Source organism: Oreochromis aureus, linkage group 22 (genome assembly GCF_013358895.1).
Source record: "Oreochromis aureus strain Israel breed Guangdong linkage group 22, ZZ_aureus, whole genome shotgun sequence".
NCBI classification, from domain to species: domain Eukaryota; kingdom Metazoa; phylum Chordata; class Actinopteri; order Cichliformes; family Cichlidae; genus Oreochromis; species Oreochromis aureus.
Window position 1 is genome coordinate 33,252,378 of NC_052962.1, and position 18,859 is coordinate 33,271,236.

General features: G+C 41.4%; 1 protein-coding gene across 3 annotated transcripts in view; it reads right to left on the reverse strand.

Annotated features, from left to right (window-relative positions):
• Positions 1–266: 266 nt before the first annotated feature.
• The window catches only part of LOC116332706 (major histocompatibility complex class I-related gene protein-like), a 28,371-nt gene continuing 9,778 nt past the window's right edge, over positions 267–18,859 (reverse strand). The window contains exons 3-6 of one of the 3 annotated variants that reach the window (XM_039605537.1): positions 12,408–12,686; positions 6,225–6,551; positions 4,667–4,771; positions 267–1,304 (exon numbers count right to left, since the gene is read on the reverse strand). In XM_039605537.1, coding sequence (XP_039461471.1) covers positions 1,204–1,304; positions 4,667–4,771; positions 6,225–6,551; positions 12,408–12,686 — 812 coding nt within the window. In that variant the 3' untranslated portion in view covers positions 267–1,203. Of the gene's footprint in view, positions 1,305–4,666; positions 4,775–6,224; positions 6,552–12,407; positions 12,687–18,859 lie in introns of all 3 variants that reach the window. The other 2 variants (XM_039605536.1, XM_039605538.1) reach the window with 2 other exon arrangements.

The following is an 18,859-nucleotide window of genomic DNA, read 5'->3' on the forward strand; positions in this document are numbered from 1 at the left end:
ATCCCTGAGTCAGCCTTCAATTTAGACTTACGGACTTCATTTCTGTTGGACACCATATAAACTCAACTCTCCTCCATCTGCAAGTCCACATTTCCACCACCGACTACCATGACAGTTTCATTAATTACTGTTTTATAATTACATTAAAATTAAAAAGCTCATCTGCTCTTGTTTATTTGGAGGAGTGAACAGTTAATGTCACTATATGTTCAGGGTGCTGTGTTTGTCTATGTGGTTCCTGGATTCAGTCTTTGAGAGTTCAGAGGTGAAGTCAGGAGCTTTATTAAAACACATCGTCAATGATCCTGAAATTGATATTATGTACCCAAACACATGTATGGCTTATTATTAATAAAAATCTCAAATTCAGAAATAAACCACATTTCTTCATCTTTAACATATGATATGCTGCAGAAAAAATACTGACAGAGCCTTTCACTCCTCCTACTGGCTTATTAAGATTTCATTAGCCTGATAAATCAGTCATCTTCTGCCATCATTGGTGAGATATACAGTCAAGGCAACAGTTGAGTGTGACACAAATGATGTGTTTCATACAGTTTGTAGCTTCAGCTTTTTTTGTTTTGTTGTTTTTTTTTTTTGTTTTTGTTTGTTGAAACTTATGAAATGCTTCTGATTGTTCCTGTATATTTTGACATGATATACAGGAACAATCAGAAGCATTTCATAAGTTTCAAAGACTTTTAAAATCACAAAGAATAACACTGCAAAAGCATTTGGCCATAACTGTACTATATTTCAAATGACCTGGCCTAAAGGAAACTGAAACTGAAAAAAAGTAGAGCACTGAGGGCAGAAACTTGAGTAAAAACCACATTTAAAATGGGCAACGGAAGTGCAGATCCTTTAATACCAAGCTGGGGTTCTAGATAATGCAGGATTTAACTGAATGTCTGTATACTTATGTATACTCTGTAGTGTGCTGTGCTTTGTTCATGTGGCATCTTGATTCAGTCTCAGAATTCAAAAATCTTGCGAGAAAGTAGGTCCATAACACACGTTTAGTCTTACTGATCCTGGACTGACTTTTATATACAATATCAATAAAACACATTTTTAAAGAAGGTCTTGGACTTGAATCCAGTTTGGGGCCTTTCTGTGTGAAGTTTCATCGTGTCCACCTGTGTGTTCTCCCGGTACTCCAGCTTCCTCCCACATTCTATTCCAAAGACATCCATGGGGTCAATTGGTATGAATGCTTGTCTGTCTCTGTGTGTTATCTCTGTTCAGTACTGCCTCTTGCTCTATTATGACACATGGTATAGGCTGCAGCCCCCGTCCCCCTGAAGTGGATAATGAGAAAAAAATGAATGTTGTGAGTAAAAGAAAACATAATTAGAATATAATGTGCTTAAATTTGCTTAGATGAGAGGATCCAGCTGTAGATCAGAGGAATAGGAAAGGATTTGTGAATGTCTGTGTTTTAGGTTGGTTTAGCTATAGGCCTGAGAGTGTGTGTAATTGTGTAGAGGGAGAGGAATTTATTGACACTGGGGGTCTGCCTGTCATAAAAGGAGACAGGAAGCGACAGTTGGGGGATGTTAGGACTGTATGGAACAGATAGGAAAGAGAGGAGAAGTCTGTTACCTTTGTCCCTGAATGTAATAAAAGCTCATAACTATCACAACTTAGAAGTAGGTTTGCAGGAGACCCTCCACATGCTTAGCTGTAAAAGTAAGACAACAAGAGGCCAGTGGCCCAGTGGATGCAGAGTGGGGGTCTCAGTGCTTGTAATATGTTCTGTATGTTTTGTAGAGGAATTTGGTGTAGCTTGGGTGAGGGGAGATGACTTTTATGACCGGCAGGAAGTCACATACACACAGTGCTTTAACTGTTACGACGCACACACACCCACCCACACACACACTCACGTGCACTCACATACACACACACAGGTACGCGCACACACAGGCACTCACACCATGTGGGTTTTACGATGGGGTCGCTTCTATAAAACTGGTGGTAACAAACAAAGGAGTGAAGAACTGCAGAGGGACACCGGCCTTGCACATCTCCCCTTCTAGAAGGTGCATGCGTAACTGAAGATGAATAAAGGTTTTGTGAAATGACTACTGAGTCCGGTGCCATCTCTGGAGGCCTGAGGAATAAAAAAGAACCAGGGTGAAATTGCTTTACAGTGGTCCCTTGTTTATCTCGGGAGTTACGTTCTAAAAATAACCCACGATAGGTGAAATCTGCAAAGTAGCCAGTTTTATTTCTTCAAATTATTATAGATGTTTTAAGGCTGTAAAACCCCTCACTACACGCTTTATACACTTTTCTCAAACAGGCATGAACATTTTCACACTTTTCTCTCTTGTTTAAACACTCTCAAAGTTCAAACCTTGAATGAAAATGAAACCAAAGATCAAACCCTGTTTTCAGGTTCAGAACATGGGAGCAGCTGTGAGAGAATTCGACATTAATCAGGCGTGTCCAAAGTCCAGTTTTAATTGGCCCGCAAGTAATTTTATAAATAGAATAGAATATGGCCCGCACTTCAAGTTTTGCTTGAGTTTATTGCACTTCTTAGTTTTAACACCAGGGGGAGCTGCTGTTGATCAAGGCAGTTGCTCTACCAAAAAGGACAATCACAGAAGAAATTTACCCCAAGTTACCAAACATGGCAGAACCAAAGAAGCGAAAGGTAGAAAGTGAGTGCAGAAAATTTCAGACATGGTGGGAGAGTGAATATTTCTTCAAAGAATTCAAGGGGAAGTGTGTCTGTTTGATCTGCACTGAAACTGTGGCAGTTATGAAAGAGTATAATGTACGACGTCATTATGAAACCAAACATCAGGCCTATGCATCCTACACTGGTGCTGAGCAGAGCAGAAATTAAAGCAAATGGTAGCTGTCCTGCAGGGTCAGCAACAGTATTTTTTTTTCGTGCTCAAATTGTCCAGAAAAAGGCTCCAATAGCAGCTACGAGGTCGCCCAACTCATCGCAAGACATGGCAAGCCTTTTTCAGATGGAGACCTCATTAAACACTGCCTCGTTAAAGTCACCGAAATAATGTGCCCGAAAAAAGTGCAGGACTTCAACAACGTCAGCATGTCCAGAAATACAGTTGTGCGACGCACTGAAGACTCGCCAGCCAACATTAAACTGCAACTGTCTGATAAAGCTGTGCTTTTGATTTTTACTCCATCGCATGCGATGAGAGCACCGATGCCACAGACACCGCACAGCTGCTAATCTTTTGCGGGGAGTGGACGAGAGCACGAGCGCTTTAGGTGAGTAAAAAATATATTCCACAGTACCCCTGTGTTAATGTGCAGGTCCACATGCTTCAAATATCAACAATGCGCATCAATTCTGTCACTACCCTGCTTTTGCGCACCACTTTCTTATATGCGTTTATCTTGTTAACACACAGAGTACACACCGCTGTGCACAGCGTGCGCACACGCAAAGTCAGCTGATCTCATCTGATGCAGATCTGCTCCTTGATCAAGTGACATTTGTCCGGATTTTTGCCACAAGTGGCGTACGATCAGCAACGCGGCTGGATGGCCCGATTTACATACCCAGCGCAGCTGATACTCACCAGAATAATTGACTAAAATTATATGGACTCCTGTTATTAAGTCCAGTTCAGTCTGTTAATGCTGATAATCGTTTCAAACCAACGTTAATAGATGTTTTGCTAAGACTAATAACTTAAATAACAAACTTGAAATGTACCCGTCCTATTTTCCCCTTTATTGTTTTTTCTCTGTGCTGTAAATCTTCTGTCTAAGAAGAAATCTGCTGCTGTTCTGAGAATGAGCTACCAAAGCTTTCTCTGAATAAATCAATAAAGATCCATTTATGGAAAGCTGTGATGAAGGCAGTTTTGTCTTTAATTATATTCAACAATATAACACATTTGACCACTTTTAAGTGATTTTTCTAACTTTAATACACTAAAGTTAAGGTTATATACCTAATTTCTAGTAAGTGGCCCAGCCCCTCCTATATTTTTATGTATGTGGCCCTCAGCGAAAAAAGTTTGGACACCCCTGGACATTAATGAATCAATGGTACCGAAGCAGAGGAAGCAAGAAGAATGAGTTGAGTAAAGTTTGAATTATCTGACAGTTTTGTTTTGCTTAATGCTCCTTATAATTCTGTGCGCCTTATGGTCCGAAAAATACGGTAACTTCTACCGTCCTTTAGCATGTCTATTAGTCCAACTTTTTGTGCGACGGTTAGCATCTTCCTCTGCCTTTTGGGTGCTACCGCAGGTGCCTTTGGCGGTGCAAAAAGTTTTGGCGACATTGTTGTATTTGTTGGGGAGAAAACTTACATACATACAGTACAGCACTTCAGAGTCACACTGTAGAGATCGAAGAATTATGTAAATTTGACAAGCTGAACGCAATCTGTACTGTACAGGAGACACGGCACAAGATTGATTGACAATGGTCTGCAGCCTATCAGGATGCCACAAAAAAAAAGCATGCAAAATATTACAAAAAAAATCAGTGAAACTGCGAGGCCGCGAAAGATGAACTGCATTATAGAGAGGGACCACTATATAGACGTTTACTTTCAAGGTACACTGTTTTTCTGAAATAAAAAAAGGATTTCAAAATGCCAGATGAGTTCAGGTTAACAGTCTGTATCAGAGTGCCAGCTCCGCTCATTTGAATCTCTTACCTTTTTTCTTTTTGTAAACAACAAATCCAACAGCAGCCACAGAAAGAACAACCACTGCAGCAACCACTACAGCAATGACAGCAGTCATCCTGGCAAGGGGCGTCTCTACTAAGTAAAAAACAAAATTTAAAACAGTACATCCAGCTCAATTTTATTTACATAGCACCAAATCACAACAACAGTTGCCTAAAAACATTATAATAAAATCACACATTCCATCCTATAGGTTTCATCTACACTACATATTTCAATGAAGCAGGACAAATGTACTAAAATTATATTACTACCTTTTTAACTCATTAGCAGGAGCTCTAGTTTTCACTTCTAATTGCATTCAGTAACATATGCCTCGGTGAAAAGCCATAAATAAACAACTGAGGATTTTATGAATTAGAGACACTGTTGAATTTTAAAATGTAGAAGTTCACTGTCAGAGTTACATGGTATGAAGTGTAAACTTTAAAAAGGGTATTCTTACAAGTTTTAACACCAGTAACACCTCACATACTCTGAATCAAAGAAACAACCAGAAGCCCTCCTGTAAGCCTACCACTCGCAGGGAAAATAGGTGTTGGCTGCAATGTGTGGCAGTCAGAGGTGGAGGCCTTGGGGATCACTGCCCCAAGTGGATGAGTTTAAATCTATCAGGGTATTGTTCACAAGTGACGGGCGAGGAGACGGGAGCGAGAAATTGACAGATGGATTGGGGCGACATCTGCAGTAATGCGGATGCTGTGCCAGTCCATCATGGTGAAGAGAGAACTGAGCACCTATAGTTACAAGCTCTGGGTAGTGACCAAAAGAATGAGATACAGATACAAGCGACAGAAATTAGGGCCTGGCCCCTCCCTTAGAGATGAGGTGAGGAGGTCAGCCATTCAAGAGGGGCTCAGAGGAGAGCAGCTACTCGCCTACATTAAAAGGAGCCAGCTGAAGTAGTTTGGCAACTGTTCCAGGCATGTCTCACCAGATGGAGGCGCTGGGGCAGGACACACTGGAGAGATTACATCTCTTGGCTAGCCTGGCAATTCCTTGGTGTTCCCCCATATAAGGCGGAGCAGGCGGCTAGGGAGAGGGAGGGAGGTCTGACTTTTCTGCCAGACCTTCTTAGTCTGCTGTCCCCCACAACTTGGCCCCAAATAAGGGGAAGAAAGTGGGTGGATGGACATTCAAGCACCACATTATAGACAATACACAGTTTTAGCAGTCATGGGAAATAAATGAGTTGCTCTTACTTGATCGATCGATTACTTATTTTGTTTCTGCCCCTTTGGTCATGGATTTATGTAGTTTGGTGACAAATGTAGAAGTTCTAATATCACATTAAGGGTGGCATGAAATTTTTCTTACTAATATTAACAGTAACAGCTTATATGTACAATGAAAGAGAGAGAAAATGATTGGAATATACAATAATTTAAAAAAAGAAGAAATTCTTCCCTATTAAGATCTACAAGAGTTATTCCCAACATGACAGTTATGCCTCCTGGGATCCAATATAGGATAAACAAATCAAGCATTACATTAAGAATATCAGCAAACAAAATGTTTCTCTCACCTCCATCATTGCAAAGTATTGTTTTTGCACAGTTTGTTCGGATCACTGTTTTGTCCAGTTTGGTGATGACATGTTCACCATTGGAGAGCTGAAACACACAGTCATATCTTCTCCAGTCTTCAGGTGTGACTGATGAAACATTCAGATCAACACTCATCTGGAAGGTCCCATCATCGTTGGGGAGGATCTCTCCAGGATTCACACCATCATGGACCTCTTCTCCATCTTTCCTCCAAAACATCATGACTCTGTTAGGATAGAAACCTGTAGCGTGGCAGCTGACCGGAGAGGAGGGAGTCTTCTGGAGAAGAGACACTGAGGGAAGAACTGGAGAGACAGATGGAGGCAATGCAGGCAGAGGGAAGGAAGAAATAGCAATTAGAAAAGAAACCAGATGAGGATACAAAGAAAAACAAAGAAAAAGAAATTCAATAGGAAGAAATGTACAGTGTATGTGTTACATATAAAACATTATAGTACCAGCGGAAAATAATTGTGACTGATTTTCTGTGTAGGTTTTCAGGCTTCCAAGTTATGATAGTCTATGAAGCTTGGAAAGAAACTTTCTTGTAGACGTTTCAGCTCTCATCCGAGAAACCAAATGGCGGAAATGTCTCTATGTATGCTCAATCATCCAGGTAAAGTAATCCCCAAAAGTTTGTCTGTTCATCTGGACGTAGCGTTTTCAGTGGGAGAAACATTTTGTCACTAATCCAAGTTGTTAGATTTGTATTGTGATTGTCATTTATGCTTAGAAATATCTACTTATATATTCTTAGAGTTTTATAATTAGTTGTAGATTGGTAGAGGTTTGATCCTTAATAGTCTGCAAGCTTTGTGTGCATTCCAGAGCTCTCTGACTTTCACACCCACATTTTAGGAGCATGGGAGAGGTCGTACCTTGTCTTATTGTTTTATGGTAGGATAAACTGTTTTAGTCTAAGTGCCTTTTGTTTAGATGGACGGCTCTGGGGAGTCTTCCTGGGGTCAGGGTTTGACCCCCACACACAGATACACACACACACACACACACACACACACACACACACACACACACACAAGGTATTCTTTGTTCACATGTATACCTATGAAAGAGGTCATATGTTAATGAACCTATGCATATTCATGTAACCACAATAAAAGAGCAGTGTTACAGGGGAGCGGACGAGAGCAACTGGGGTCAAGCGAAGGAACGGCGCCTGTCCAGTTCTCTCCCGTGCACGTGAAACATAAAGAATGTTGCCTACTCGTGTCTTGCTTGCTGTGTAATTACATTGCCTTCAACGTTCCAGCGAATAGGGTTAAGCTATAAACCTATCACAAGTGACCTTCACAGTCTCAGCTGACTGTAGGATTCCCCAACCTTATAAATAAAAAGTACATTTGCATAATGACTGAAACTAGCACCACTGAATAACAATGGACCGTGAGGTCAGTTTCATGATCATTAATATGCAAATTGTCATGACCATGGGGCAAATAGTGGAGATTCCCAGGTATCTAAACCATGTCGCTTAAGACGGTCATTGACCCACTACTGATTATGTGCCTCGTCACATGACCCAAAGTATGAAAAAAATAGTTATGGGTCATTATTACCAGAGGTTTCTGATGAAAAAAGGGGGTGGCTTACGACACCAACTGTCTGTCATCTACAATGTACAGGGTGGGCCATTTATATGGATACACCGTAATAACATGGGAATGGTTGGTGATATTAAAGTCCTGTTTGTGGCACATTAGTATATGTGAGGGGCAAACTCCTCAAGATGGTGGTGACCATGGTGGCCATTTAGAAGTCGGCCATCTTGGATACAACTTTTGTTTTTCAATAGGAAGAGGCCCATGTGACACATCAAACTTATTGGTAATGTCACAAGAAAAACAATGGTGTGCTTGGTTTCAACGTAACTTTATTCTGTCATGAGTTATTTACAAGTTTCTCTTTGTTCACAGCCATTGACATGTCGAAGAGGTTAACATGTGAGGAGCAGATCGAAATTGTGCTGATATCTGGTGAACGCAGTAACCGGGTCATTGCAGCAGATTTCAACGCAAGACACCCTACGAGACCACCCATCTCTCATGCTACAGTTAGCAAACTGCTTGCTAAGTTTCGTGAAACTGGTTCAGTGTTGGATTTGCTAAAATGTGGACGCAAGAAAACTGTCACTAATGAAGAAACATCAGTGGCTGTCCTAGCTTCATTCAGCAAGAGCCCACAGCGTAGCACTCGCCGCATGACACTGGAGAGTGGCATTAGTCGAACATCCCTTCGGCGGATATTAGCTACTCACAAATGGCACCCTTACAAACTCCAGCTACTGCAGCATCTCAACGAGGATGACCCAGATCAACGCACAGAATTTGCAGAATGGGCAAAACAAAAATTGGAACAGGACCCTCAGTTCACGCAGAAGATTTTGTTCAGTGATGAGGCAAACTTTTATGTGAATGGTGAAGTTAACAAACAAAACCACCGCTATTGGTCTGACACTAACCCACACTGGATGGATCCCTCCAAGACTTTTGGAACAACAAAAGTGATGGTTTGGTGTGGTATATGGGGTACAACGATAGTGGGTCCATTCTTCATCATCGGAAACCTCAAGGCCACTGGATATTTGAAATTGCTACATGGTGATGTGTTTCCCTCTTTATGCACTGAAGCTGGCACGTTCCCTGAGTTTTTCCAGCAAGATGGTCCACCACCACATTATGGGTGCCAGGTCCGAGCATTCCTAGATGAACAGTTTCTTGGAAAGTGGATTGGTCGTCGTGGGCCAGTTGAATGGCCCCCAAGGTCTCCCGATCTGACCCCCTTAGACTTTTATCTTTGGGGTCATCTGAAGGCAATTGTCTATGGTGTGAAGATACGAGATGTGCAGCACCTAAAACTATGGATACTGGATGCCTGTGCTGGCATTTCTCCTGCAGTGTTGCTATCAGTGTGTGAAAAGTGGGAGAAGAGGGTTGCATTGACAATCCAACACAATGGGCAGCACATTGAACATATTTTATAAGTGGTCAGAAACTTGTAAATAACTCATGAAAGAATAAAGTTACGTTGAAACCAAGCACACCATTGTTTTCTTGTGACATTACCAATAAGTTTGATGTGTCACATGGCCCTCTTCCTATTGAAAAAAAAAAGTTGTATCCAAGATGGCCGACTTCTAAATGGCCACCAAGGTCACCACCCATCTTGAGGAGTTTCCCCCTCACATATACTAATGTGCCACAAACAGGACTTTAATATCACCAACCATTCCCATGTTATTACGGTGTATCCATATAAATGGCCCACCCTGTAATTTGGAGATCCAGTCCCAGGTGCCTCAACCCCTACTCACATCTTGCGTCATGTGGCCTCAATAGGTCACATGATAGGTTGAAGAAAGGTGTTTAATGTATAAAAGCAACCAATGTAGAAATGTAGAACTTCTACATTTGTCACCAAACCCCCACTAAGGTTTAAATACTAATACCATTTCGTTTTAGAACTAAAGGAGCTCTTTGGATGAGAGGTGAAACGTCTTCAAGAAGCTTAAAGAAGTCCAGTCGCTTTGTTTCCAAGCTCCTTAGACAATTGTGACTATAATTAAAGCAAACATCTGAAAATCAAAACAAAATTGAATTTGTAATTTAAAACAGAACAATCTATTCAAGCCAAAGAGTTACCAGGTTTCTTGCAGTTATGCTAAGATGTAACACTGCACTCTTTAAGCTAAATGTAATCCTAAATAAAGTGCAATATGGTAACTCTTTTTCAAAAGAATTTTAACTAATGAATGTAATAAATCATCAATAAATCTTGGAAATGATGAAAAGGTGTGTTTCTCCTATGGTCTGAAGTGAAAGTGTCTGAAGAGGTGATAAACAGTTAATCAGAACAGAATCAGAATATTTTATCAATCCCCAAGGAAGTTATGTGGGTTACAGTTGCTCCAAGACAGTAACGGTAACAGACTAAACTATTAAATAATACAATATGTTACGGAGTTTACACATTTGAGAAATGGCACTAATATATACAAACTGCTCAATTATAAATATCAAGAATATTACAGAGGTTGTTGTAAATATCAGGAATATTGACAAAGAATATTACAGAGGCAGAATATTGACATTTGACTCTAACCTGTGAACTTTGTCATTTACTATTTTACTGTAGAATGTGTATTGCACTGCAATACACTGTATTGCAGTGCTTACAGTGTTTTAGATGGAGGAATTGTACAGGGGGATGGCCACGGGCAGGAATGATTTCCTGTGTCGTTCAGTGTTGCTAGTAGTCTCAGTCTCTCACTGAACGAGCTCCTGTGACGAGCCAGCATGTCATGGAGTGGGTCGGAGGTAATATCCAGCATTCTCCTTATCTTGGACAACAACTTCCTCTCAGACACCACCCTAAGGGAGTCCAGCTCCATCCCCACAATATTACTGGCCTTGCGGGTCAGTTTATTTAGTTTTGGATAACTCAATTGCGCCCAAGCTTCATCTTCCTGTCTTTAGATGCTGCTTCAATATGTCCAAATAATTTTCTTTTCTCATGATGCCATCTACTTTGTGAAGTGCATGAGTTCCTTTTGCAGCAAAACAGCTCCACAACATGATGCTAACACCCCCATACTTCACAGCTGGCATGGTGTTCTGAGGCTTCAAAGCTTCCCCCTTTTTCCTCCAAATATACAGTTTATCATTGGCCAATGGTTTCGTCAGACCACAGGACATGTCTCCAGAAATTAAAGTTTTTGTCTCCCTGTGCATTTGCAAACTGTAGTGTAGCTTTTTTATAGTGGTTTTTAAGTAATGCCTTTCTCCTCCAAGAGTAACCTTTCAGCTCATGGTGGTACAGGACTTGTTTTGACACTGTCTTCAGCCTGCATCTTCACAGGGTCTTTTGCTGTTGTCCTGGGGTTGATTCACACTTTTCGACCAAAAATAGTTCCTCTCTGAGACTCAGAATCTGTCTTCTTCTCAAGCAGTATGATGATTGTGCATTCCCATATTTTTTATACTTGCATATTATTGTCTGAATGGATGAACGTGGGACCTTCAGGCATCTGGAAATTGCATCTAAGCATGAGTCACACTCGTGGAGGTTGACATTTCTTTTCTTGATGTCTTGGTTGATTTCTCTTGATTTTCACATGATGTCAAAGAAAGAGGCTCTGTGTTTGGGGTGCGCCTTTATTTTCATCCACAGGTGTGTCACCAATTAACTCAAATGGACTCAAACTATCAGAAGCTTCTTAGGCTCAGTAATGAAGTAATGTAATGAAGCTTATGCGTAAATTCAATAAGGAATAATTGAAGGTAGTCATCTATTTGCTTCCTATGTGTTAGTGACAAATCTAATCTTTACATAACTTCCACTTTCCCGCACTGTGAAGCTAATTGTGACATGGTGGGTCTAAACCAATGATTTTTCTCCAGGCCTTCGTCAGGCCAATCAGTCTTCACTCCTCGTACTTTAAATCTCACTGCGCATCTGTCAGTCTTCCGTACAGACAGCTTGGTGCAATCCACCTCCTCCCCATCTCTGTCTCTCCCTCATCACTCAGGCTCCATTCAAGCCTCCATCTTCATCTCTACCACTAGTACCTAGATTGGCTGTCGATTATACCTTACTTAGGGTTGCTAGTAGAGTGCGTCACCTAGGGGGCAGCAGGGTAGAAATTCAGATTGAGGTAGTTAGTTGCTAGGTGAATTCCCAACACCATCTGTTTAAATTAGTTTCTATTGTGGTACCTATAGTGGTAATACTCCTAGGCTCAGAGACTCTGACCCCTTGAACGAGAGCCGATCCAGAGTTCTGTACAGAGATAATTGGGATCTGAAAACACATCACAGTATATTTTAACATTAGGTGTACCTCTTGTTTACGCTAAACTAAAATATTTTGCTGCCTTTAAATGGATTGAGCTACAAAAAAATGTGAAACTGATTTCATTACAATATTTTGAAATGTTATATTATCTACAACTATCCTTGCACGTGGTTTTCTTAATTTATGAAAATGTATAATGTGTTCTTGTATTGTTTTTTGTAAACAAAAATGATTAAATACAAAATTAATCCCAAAATGTTTTGTTATACAACTGTATTTCTTGGAAGACCATGCAACACAAAATAAACACTACTGTGTCCATGAAACCACATCAGGTCCTGTGACTCTACCTGTTCTCTGCAGGGAGCTTTTCCCATAGGACAAAAACTTCTTCATCCACTCTGGATAAATGTTAGTGAGGAAGTTTTCCTTGTATTTTGTTCTACCACTGTCAGCATCCCATCTCTGTTTAGTAATGGCAGCTTCTGGTTTCAGTGCGATCCATGTCAGTCTCTTTAGCTCAAACTCAACAAAGTCTTCTCCGTTATAACCGTACCGTGAAAATCCAGTCACCTCTCCAGTATTTTCATCCCATTCACAGCCTTCTCTTTTCTGTAAAATGTGAACACCTGAAGAGAGAAACAAAGAAAAGAGAGAGAGCAATATAATATTTTAATATTGCACATTGTCATGGATGCACTGCGTCATGAATATGATGCATGGTAGGTAGGATGTGGACCCAAACGCACTCATGGGATAGTGAGAGGAGAGCACACGTGGGATGCATGGTTGGAAAGTATAAATATTGGGGCAGAGGAAGTAAATGTAACACAAGAAACTGAGAATAACAGTTACCAACATAAAACAGGAAGCCACAACTGATTAGTAAATGAGGGTTAAATTGACATAGAGGACTGAAGAACTAGAGAGGGGAACAAGGAAGGAGAAATGCAGACGAGGCTGGGACACAAAGGTGAACTAAGCAGAAGCAACATGTACACCACTAACCAGAACTGAAACTGAAATTAATATAATGAATTCACAAGAAACCACAGAAAAGAGTTCTAAACTTCAAACTAGAAAGCGAAAATTTCAGAAGAAATTTTATGTGTGCCTATGCCACTGCTAATCACTGTAGTTTGCCATTCATACGGCTACAGAGAGCAAAACTCAGAAGAGCAGCCATTCTCCACCATGAACTATGGTAAAAACAAACACCGCTCACACTTCACAGATGACAGCTTACAGTTTTGTGTAAAGATGAAGTTACTTTGTACAGCGCCCGATTTGCAGACGCTGTGCACACAGGTTCATGAGCAGAAGTCCCATTGTACCACGGCAGACCCGACAATGTTTGCATGAACACACTTTGAAGCATTACATTATGGACCACTTTTCACACATGCATTCACTTTTTGTTTTTGTTATTTTTACACAGTGTTCTGAATTATGAACAATGGTCTACAGCCAATCCTGTGTATTATTATACAAACTTTGGTTGTGAGATTCAGATAACTATTTAATAAAAGCTAAATATTTTATATGAGAGTAAGAAAGAAAAGTATATCTTTGTGTCCACCTTTCTCTGTTAATGCCCTAGCTCCCCCAAAAGCTTTGCTAGATCCGCCCCTGCACAGTTACCAGCTGTCAGCTACACAAAAAGGAGCTTGGTCTTTGTCTCTCAGAAACAACTCATAACTTCCTTCAACTCATTCATGTCACCTAAAGTGTAAACCTGTTTCTCCATCACCAGTTCAGCTCTGATGATTCAGTAAGGACATCTCCTGATTTCATCTTCATGCTCCAGCAAACATCAGCTGATACTAGAAATTAAAATCAAAAGAATTCTAACAACAGCTGATCAAGCTTAAACGTGCTGCTGTTGTTTAGCGCGATAAATAAGAGCTAACAGCCGATCATTGATCAGTTTCATGATTGACGTTTCAACACGCGAGAGAATGACAGGGAGGCTTCGTAACGACAGAATAAATCATAATGTTTTCTCTGAATGTGGGGCGATTCCGCTTTTACGGCACGGCAACTCTATGAACTAACCCTAATGAATAAAATAAAGTCCAACGTCAGTAACTTAGTGCGCACACAGCTGTATATATAACTCCCGTGGCATTACGATTGTAAAAGGTCAACGAAAATAAATTACACCTAAACTCGGTTTATATCTGACCCAAATAGAGTGCAGTTCATAACTTCTTACCTGAAATTCAGTTCACCTCACGCTCCTGCCTTCGGGTTTCCAGCATCATCGGCCCATATAAACGAAAAATAAGTCCAGCTAAAACACATACTGTCGGCGAGCGACGGTGCTGACACGAGTTTCACCCGCCTCAATATAAGCCAAGCCTGGGTGCTTTTTCACGAAGGTCGCTAGCGGCGCGAGCTAACTATGCTAGGCTATAGTTAGCTAGCCGGCTATCAGCAACACATAAGAGAACTGCTGCTAAATAAACTACACCTAAACTCGGTTTATATCTGACCCAAATAGAGTGCAGGTCATAACTTCTTACCTGAAATTCAGTTCACCTCACGCTCCTGCCTTCGCTTTCCCTGATCCACGATTGACCTCCGCGTTAGCAAACACCGGTCGATCGGCGGTCGCGATCATGTCCTTTCTGTCATACACCGTGGATAGCTGCCCACTGTTGTAGCTCCGCATTATAGCACCACCAAACAACTCAGTTATTTTTTCCACATCCAGCTGTAACTCCGATTCTGTGCGAGCATTTGCGAGAGACCGGGAGGTGAAAGGAGAGAGAGTCCCTCGCTGTGCATTTGCAGCCAAGTGCGGCAGCTAGCTAGGTAGCCGGCTAGCTGTCAGGCAGGACCGAGGTCGTCAGAGCACTGTCGCTAATATGATAGAACAAGCAGATATTTGAAGTTTACACACCTACATTCTCGCCTGAAAATATCTTAAAAGTTGATTTTGTGACCTAGAAACACTAATAAAAGACATATAAAACGAAGTGGTGGCCGCCATTGTTTAACTCGGCAGAGGTGTGCTATGAATTGTGGGATATGGAGTTTTCCACCAAGCATAGAAGCCATTGTGTTTACCGTAACTATTCAATGGTTCGCGCAACCTTAAAACCTCCAATGGTTCCTGAAAGCAGCGAGGCTGTGCGGCGCCATTGATATTGTCATCATTACGGTATCCAAATAAGGGTCGACAGGCTGTACCACTCCCGGCATACCACTAGAGAGAGCCAACACACCACAAATGAAGTTTGAAATTTGTTTCAATGGGACCAAAAGATGGCGCCAACACACCACAAATGAAGTCTGTTTATTTGGCGCCAAAAGATGAATTGGCCTAAATTTGCACTAAAATATTAATATTTAAAACTATAAAAGTCATGAACACCAAAAGTCATGACATAATAGTCCAGCTCCAGCCGCACAAAATGATCTAACATATGTAACCCTAATGTCAAAACTGTTCGGCAGAGGAGGCGCGGAAAATTTTCACTAAAATATTAATATTTAAAAAACTATAAAATTCATAAAGACCAAAAGTCATAGCACACCATTCCAGATCCGGCCGCACAAAATGAGGTAACATATATGAAGCTTGTCTCAAAACTGCGGGCGAGATTCGCTGCAAAATTTCAGGCGGAAACTGGAGAATAATAACTAGAAAGCGAAAATTTCAGAAGAAATTTTATGTGTGCCTATGCCGCTGCTATTCAGTGTAGTTTGCCATTCATACAGCTACAGAGAGCAAAACTCAGAAGAGCACCCATTCTCCACCATGAACTATGGTAAAACAAACACCGCTCACGCTTCACAGATAACAGCTTACAGTTTTGTGTAAAGATGAAGTTACTTCAGACAGCGCCCGATTTGCAGACGCTGTGCACACAGGTTCATGAGCAGAAGTCCCATTGTACCACGGCAGATCCGACAATGTTTGCATGAACACGCTTTGAAGCATTACGTTATGGACCACTTTTCACACATGGTTGCGGTACCCAAACAGCTGGCTGTAGCTTTTCAACTCACAGCCCGACACACACCCAAAAACAGCCGAGAGAGCACAGACTACGCCCGAGAGGCGTGATTGCAGGTGCCGCTCAGGTGGGTCCACCTCCCTGCAGCGGCACTGCAGACCACGCCCGCCACACACATCAAACACGTAAAATAAATATTTATGCACTTTTGCATTCACTTTCTGTTTTTGTTATTTTTACACAGTGTTCTGAATGATTAACAATGGTCTACAGCCAATCTTGTGTATTATTATACAAACTGTGGTTGTAAGATGCAGATAACTATTTAATAAAAGCTAAATATTTTATATGAGAGCAAGAAAGAAAAGTATATCTTTGTGTCCCCTTTCCCTGTTAATGCCCTACCTGGCCCCTGGCAAAGCTTTTGCTAGATCCGCCTCTGCACAGTTACCAGCTGTCAGCTACACAAAAAAGGAGCTTGGTGTTTACAGGGAGTGCAGAATTATTAGGCAAATGAGTATTTTGTCCACATCATCCTCTTCATGCATGTTGTCTTACTCCAAGCTGTATAGGCTCGAAAGCCTACTACCAATTAAGCATATTAGGTGATGTGCATCTCTGTAATGAGAAGGGGTGTGGTCTAATGACATCAACACCCTATATCAGGTGTGCATAATTATTAGGCAACTTCCTTTCCTTTGGCAAAATGGGTCAAAAGAAGGACTTGACAGGCTCAGAAAAGTCAAAAATAGTGAGATATCTTGCAGAGGGATGCAGCAGTCTTAAAATTGCAAAGCTTCTGAAGCATGATCATCGAACAATCAAGCGCTTCATTCAAAATAGTCAACAGGGTCGCAAGAAGCGTGTGGAAAAACCAAGGCGCAAAATAACTGCCCATGAACTGAGAAAAGTCAAGCGTGCAGCTGCCAAGATGCCACTTGCCACCAGTTTGGCCATATTTCAGAGCTGCAACATCACTGAGTGCCCAAAAGCACAAGGTGTGCAATACTCAGAGACACGGCCAAGGTAAGAAAGGCTGAAAGACGACCACCACTGAACAAGACACACAAGCTGAAACGTCAAGACTGGGCCAAGAAATATCTCAAGACTGATTTTTCTAAGGTTTTATGGACTGATGAAATGAGAGTGAGTCTTGATGGGCCAGATGGATGGGCCCGTGGCTGGATTGGTAAAGGGCAGAGAGCTCCAGTCCGACTCAGACGCCAGCAAGGTGGAGGTGGAGTACTGGTTTGGGCTGGTATCATCAAAGATGAGCTTGTGGGGCCTTTTCGGGTTGAGGATGGAGTCAAGCTCAACTCCCAGTCCTACTGCCAGTTTCTGGAAGACACCTTCTTCAAGCAGTGGTACAGGAAGAAGTCTGCATCCTTCAAGAAAAACATGATTTTCATGCAGGACAATGCTCCATCACACGCGTCCAAGTACTCCACAGCGTGGCTGGCAAGAAAGGGTATAAAAGAAGGAAAAACTAATGACATGGCCTCCTTGTTCACCTGATCTGAACCCCATTGAGAACCTGTGGTCCATCATCAAATGTGAGATTTACAAGGAGGGAAAACAGTACACCTCTCTGAACAGTGTCTGGGAGGCTGTGGTTGCTGCTGCATGCAATGTTGATGGTGAACAGATCAAAACACTGACAGAATCCATGGATGGCAGGCTTTTGAGCGTCCTTGCAAAGAAAGGTGGCTATATTGGTCGCTGATTTGTTTTTGTTTTGTTTTTGAAATGTCAGAAATGTATATTTGTGAATGTGGAGATGTTATATTGGTTTCACTGGTAAAAATAAATAATTGAAATGGGTATATATTTGGTTTTGTTAAGTTGCCTAATAATTATGCACAGTAATAGTCACCTGCACACACAGATATCCCCTAAAATAGCTGAAACTAAAAACTACTTCCAAAAACATTCAGCTTTGATATTAATGAGTTTTTTGGGTTCATTGAGAACATGGTTGTTGTTCAATAATAAAATTATTCCTCAAAAATACAACTTGCCTAATAATTCTGCACTCCCTGTATTTGTCTCTCAGAAACGGTTCATAACTTCCCTTCAACTCATTCATGTCACCTAAAGGGTAAACCTGTTTCTCCATCACCTGTTCACCTCTGATGATTCAGTAAGGACATCTGGTTTGGAACAGCCGTTTTTACAGCTGTGGCTCCAGCAAACATCAGCTGATACTAGAAATTAAAAGCAAATGAATTCTAACAACAGCTGATCAAGCTTAAACGTGCTGCTGTTGTTTAGCGCGATAAACAAACAAGAGAGAAAAGCCGATCATTGATCAGTTTCATGACTGAAGTTTCAACAGGCGAGAGAATGACAGGGAGGCTTCGTGAGACAGAATAAATCGTAATATTTTCTCTGAATGTGGCACGATTCCGTTTGTACGGCAACTCTACGAACTAACCATTATGAATAAAATAAAGTCCAACGTCAGTAACTTAGCGCACACAGCTGTATATAAACTCCGTCGTGCTAGCTAGCACGCAGTACGATTGTAAAAGTCAGCACAACGAAAATAAACTACACCTAAACTCGGTTTATATCTGACCCAAATAGAGTGCAGTTCATAACTTCTTACCTGAAATTCAGTTCACCTCACGCTCCTGCCTTCGCTTTCCCTGATCCATGATTGACCACCGCGTTAGCAATCGCCTGCCCGGCCTCATATGTCTCGTTGGCGGCATGTCCTTTCTGTCACACACCGGTGGGTAGCTGCCCTCTGTTGTAGCTCCACCACCAAACAACTCAGTTATTTTTTCCACATCCAGCTGTAACTCCGATTCTATGCGAGCATTTGCGAGAGACCG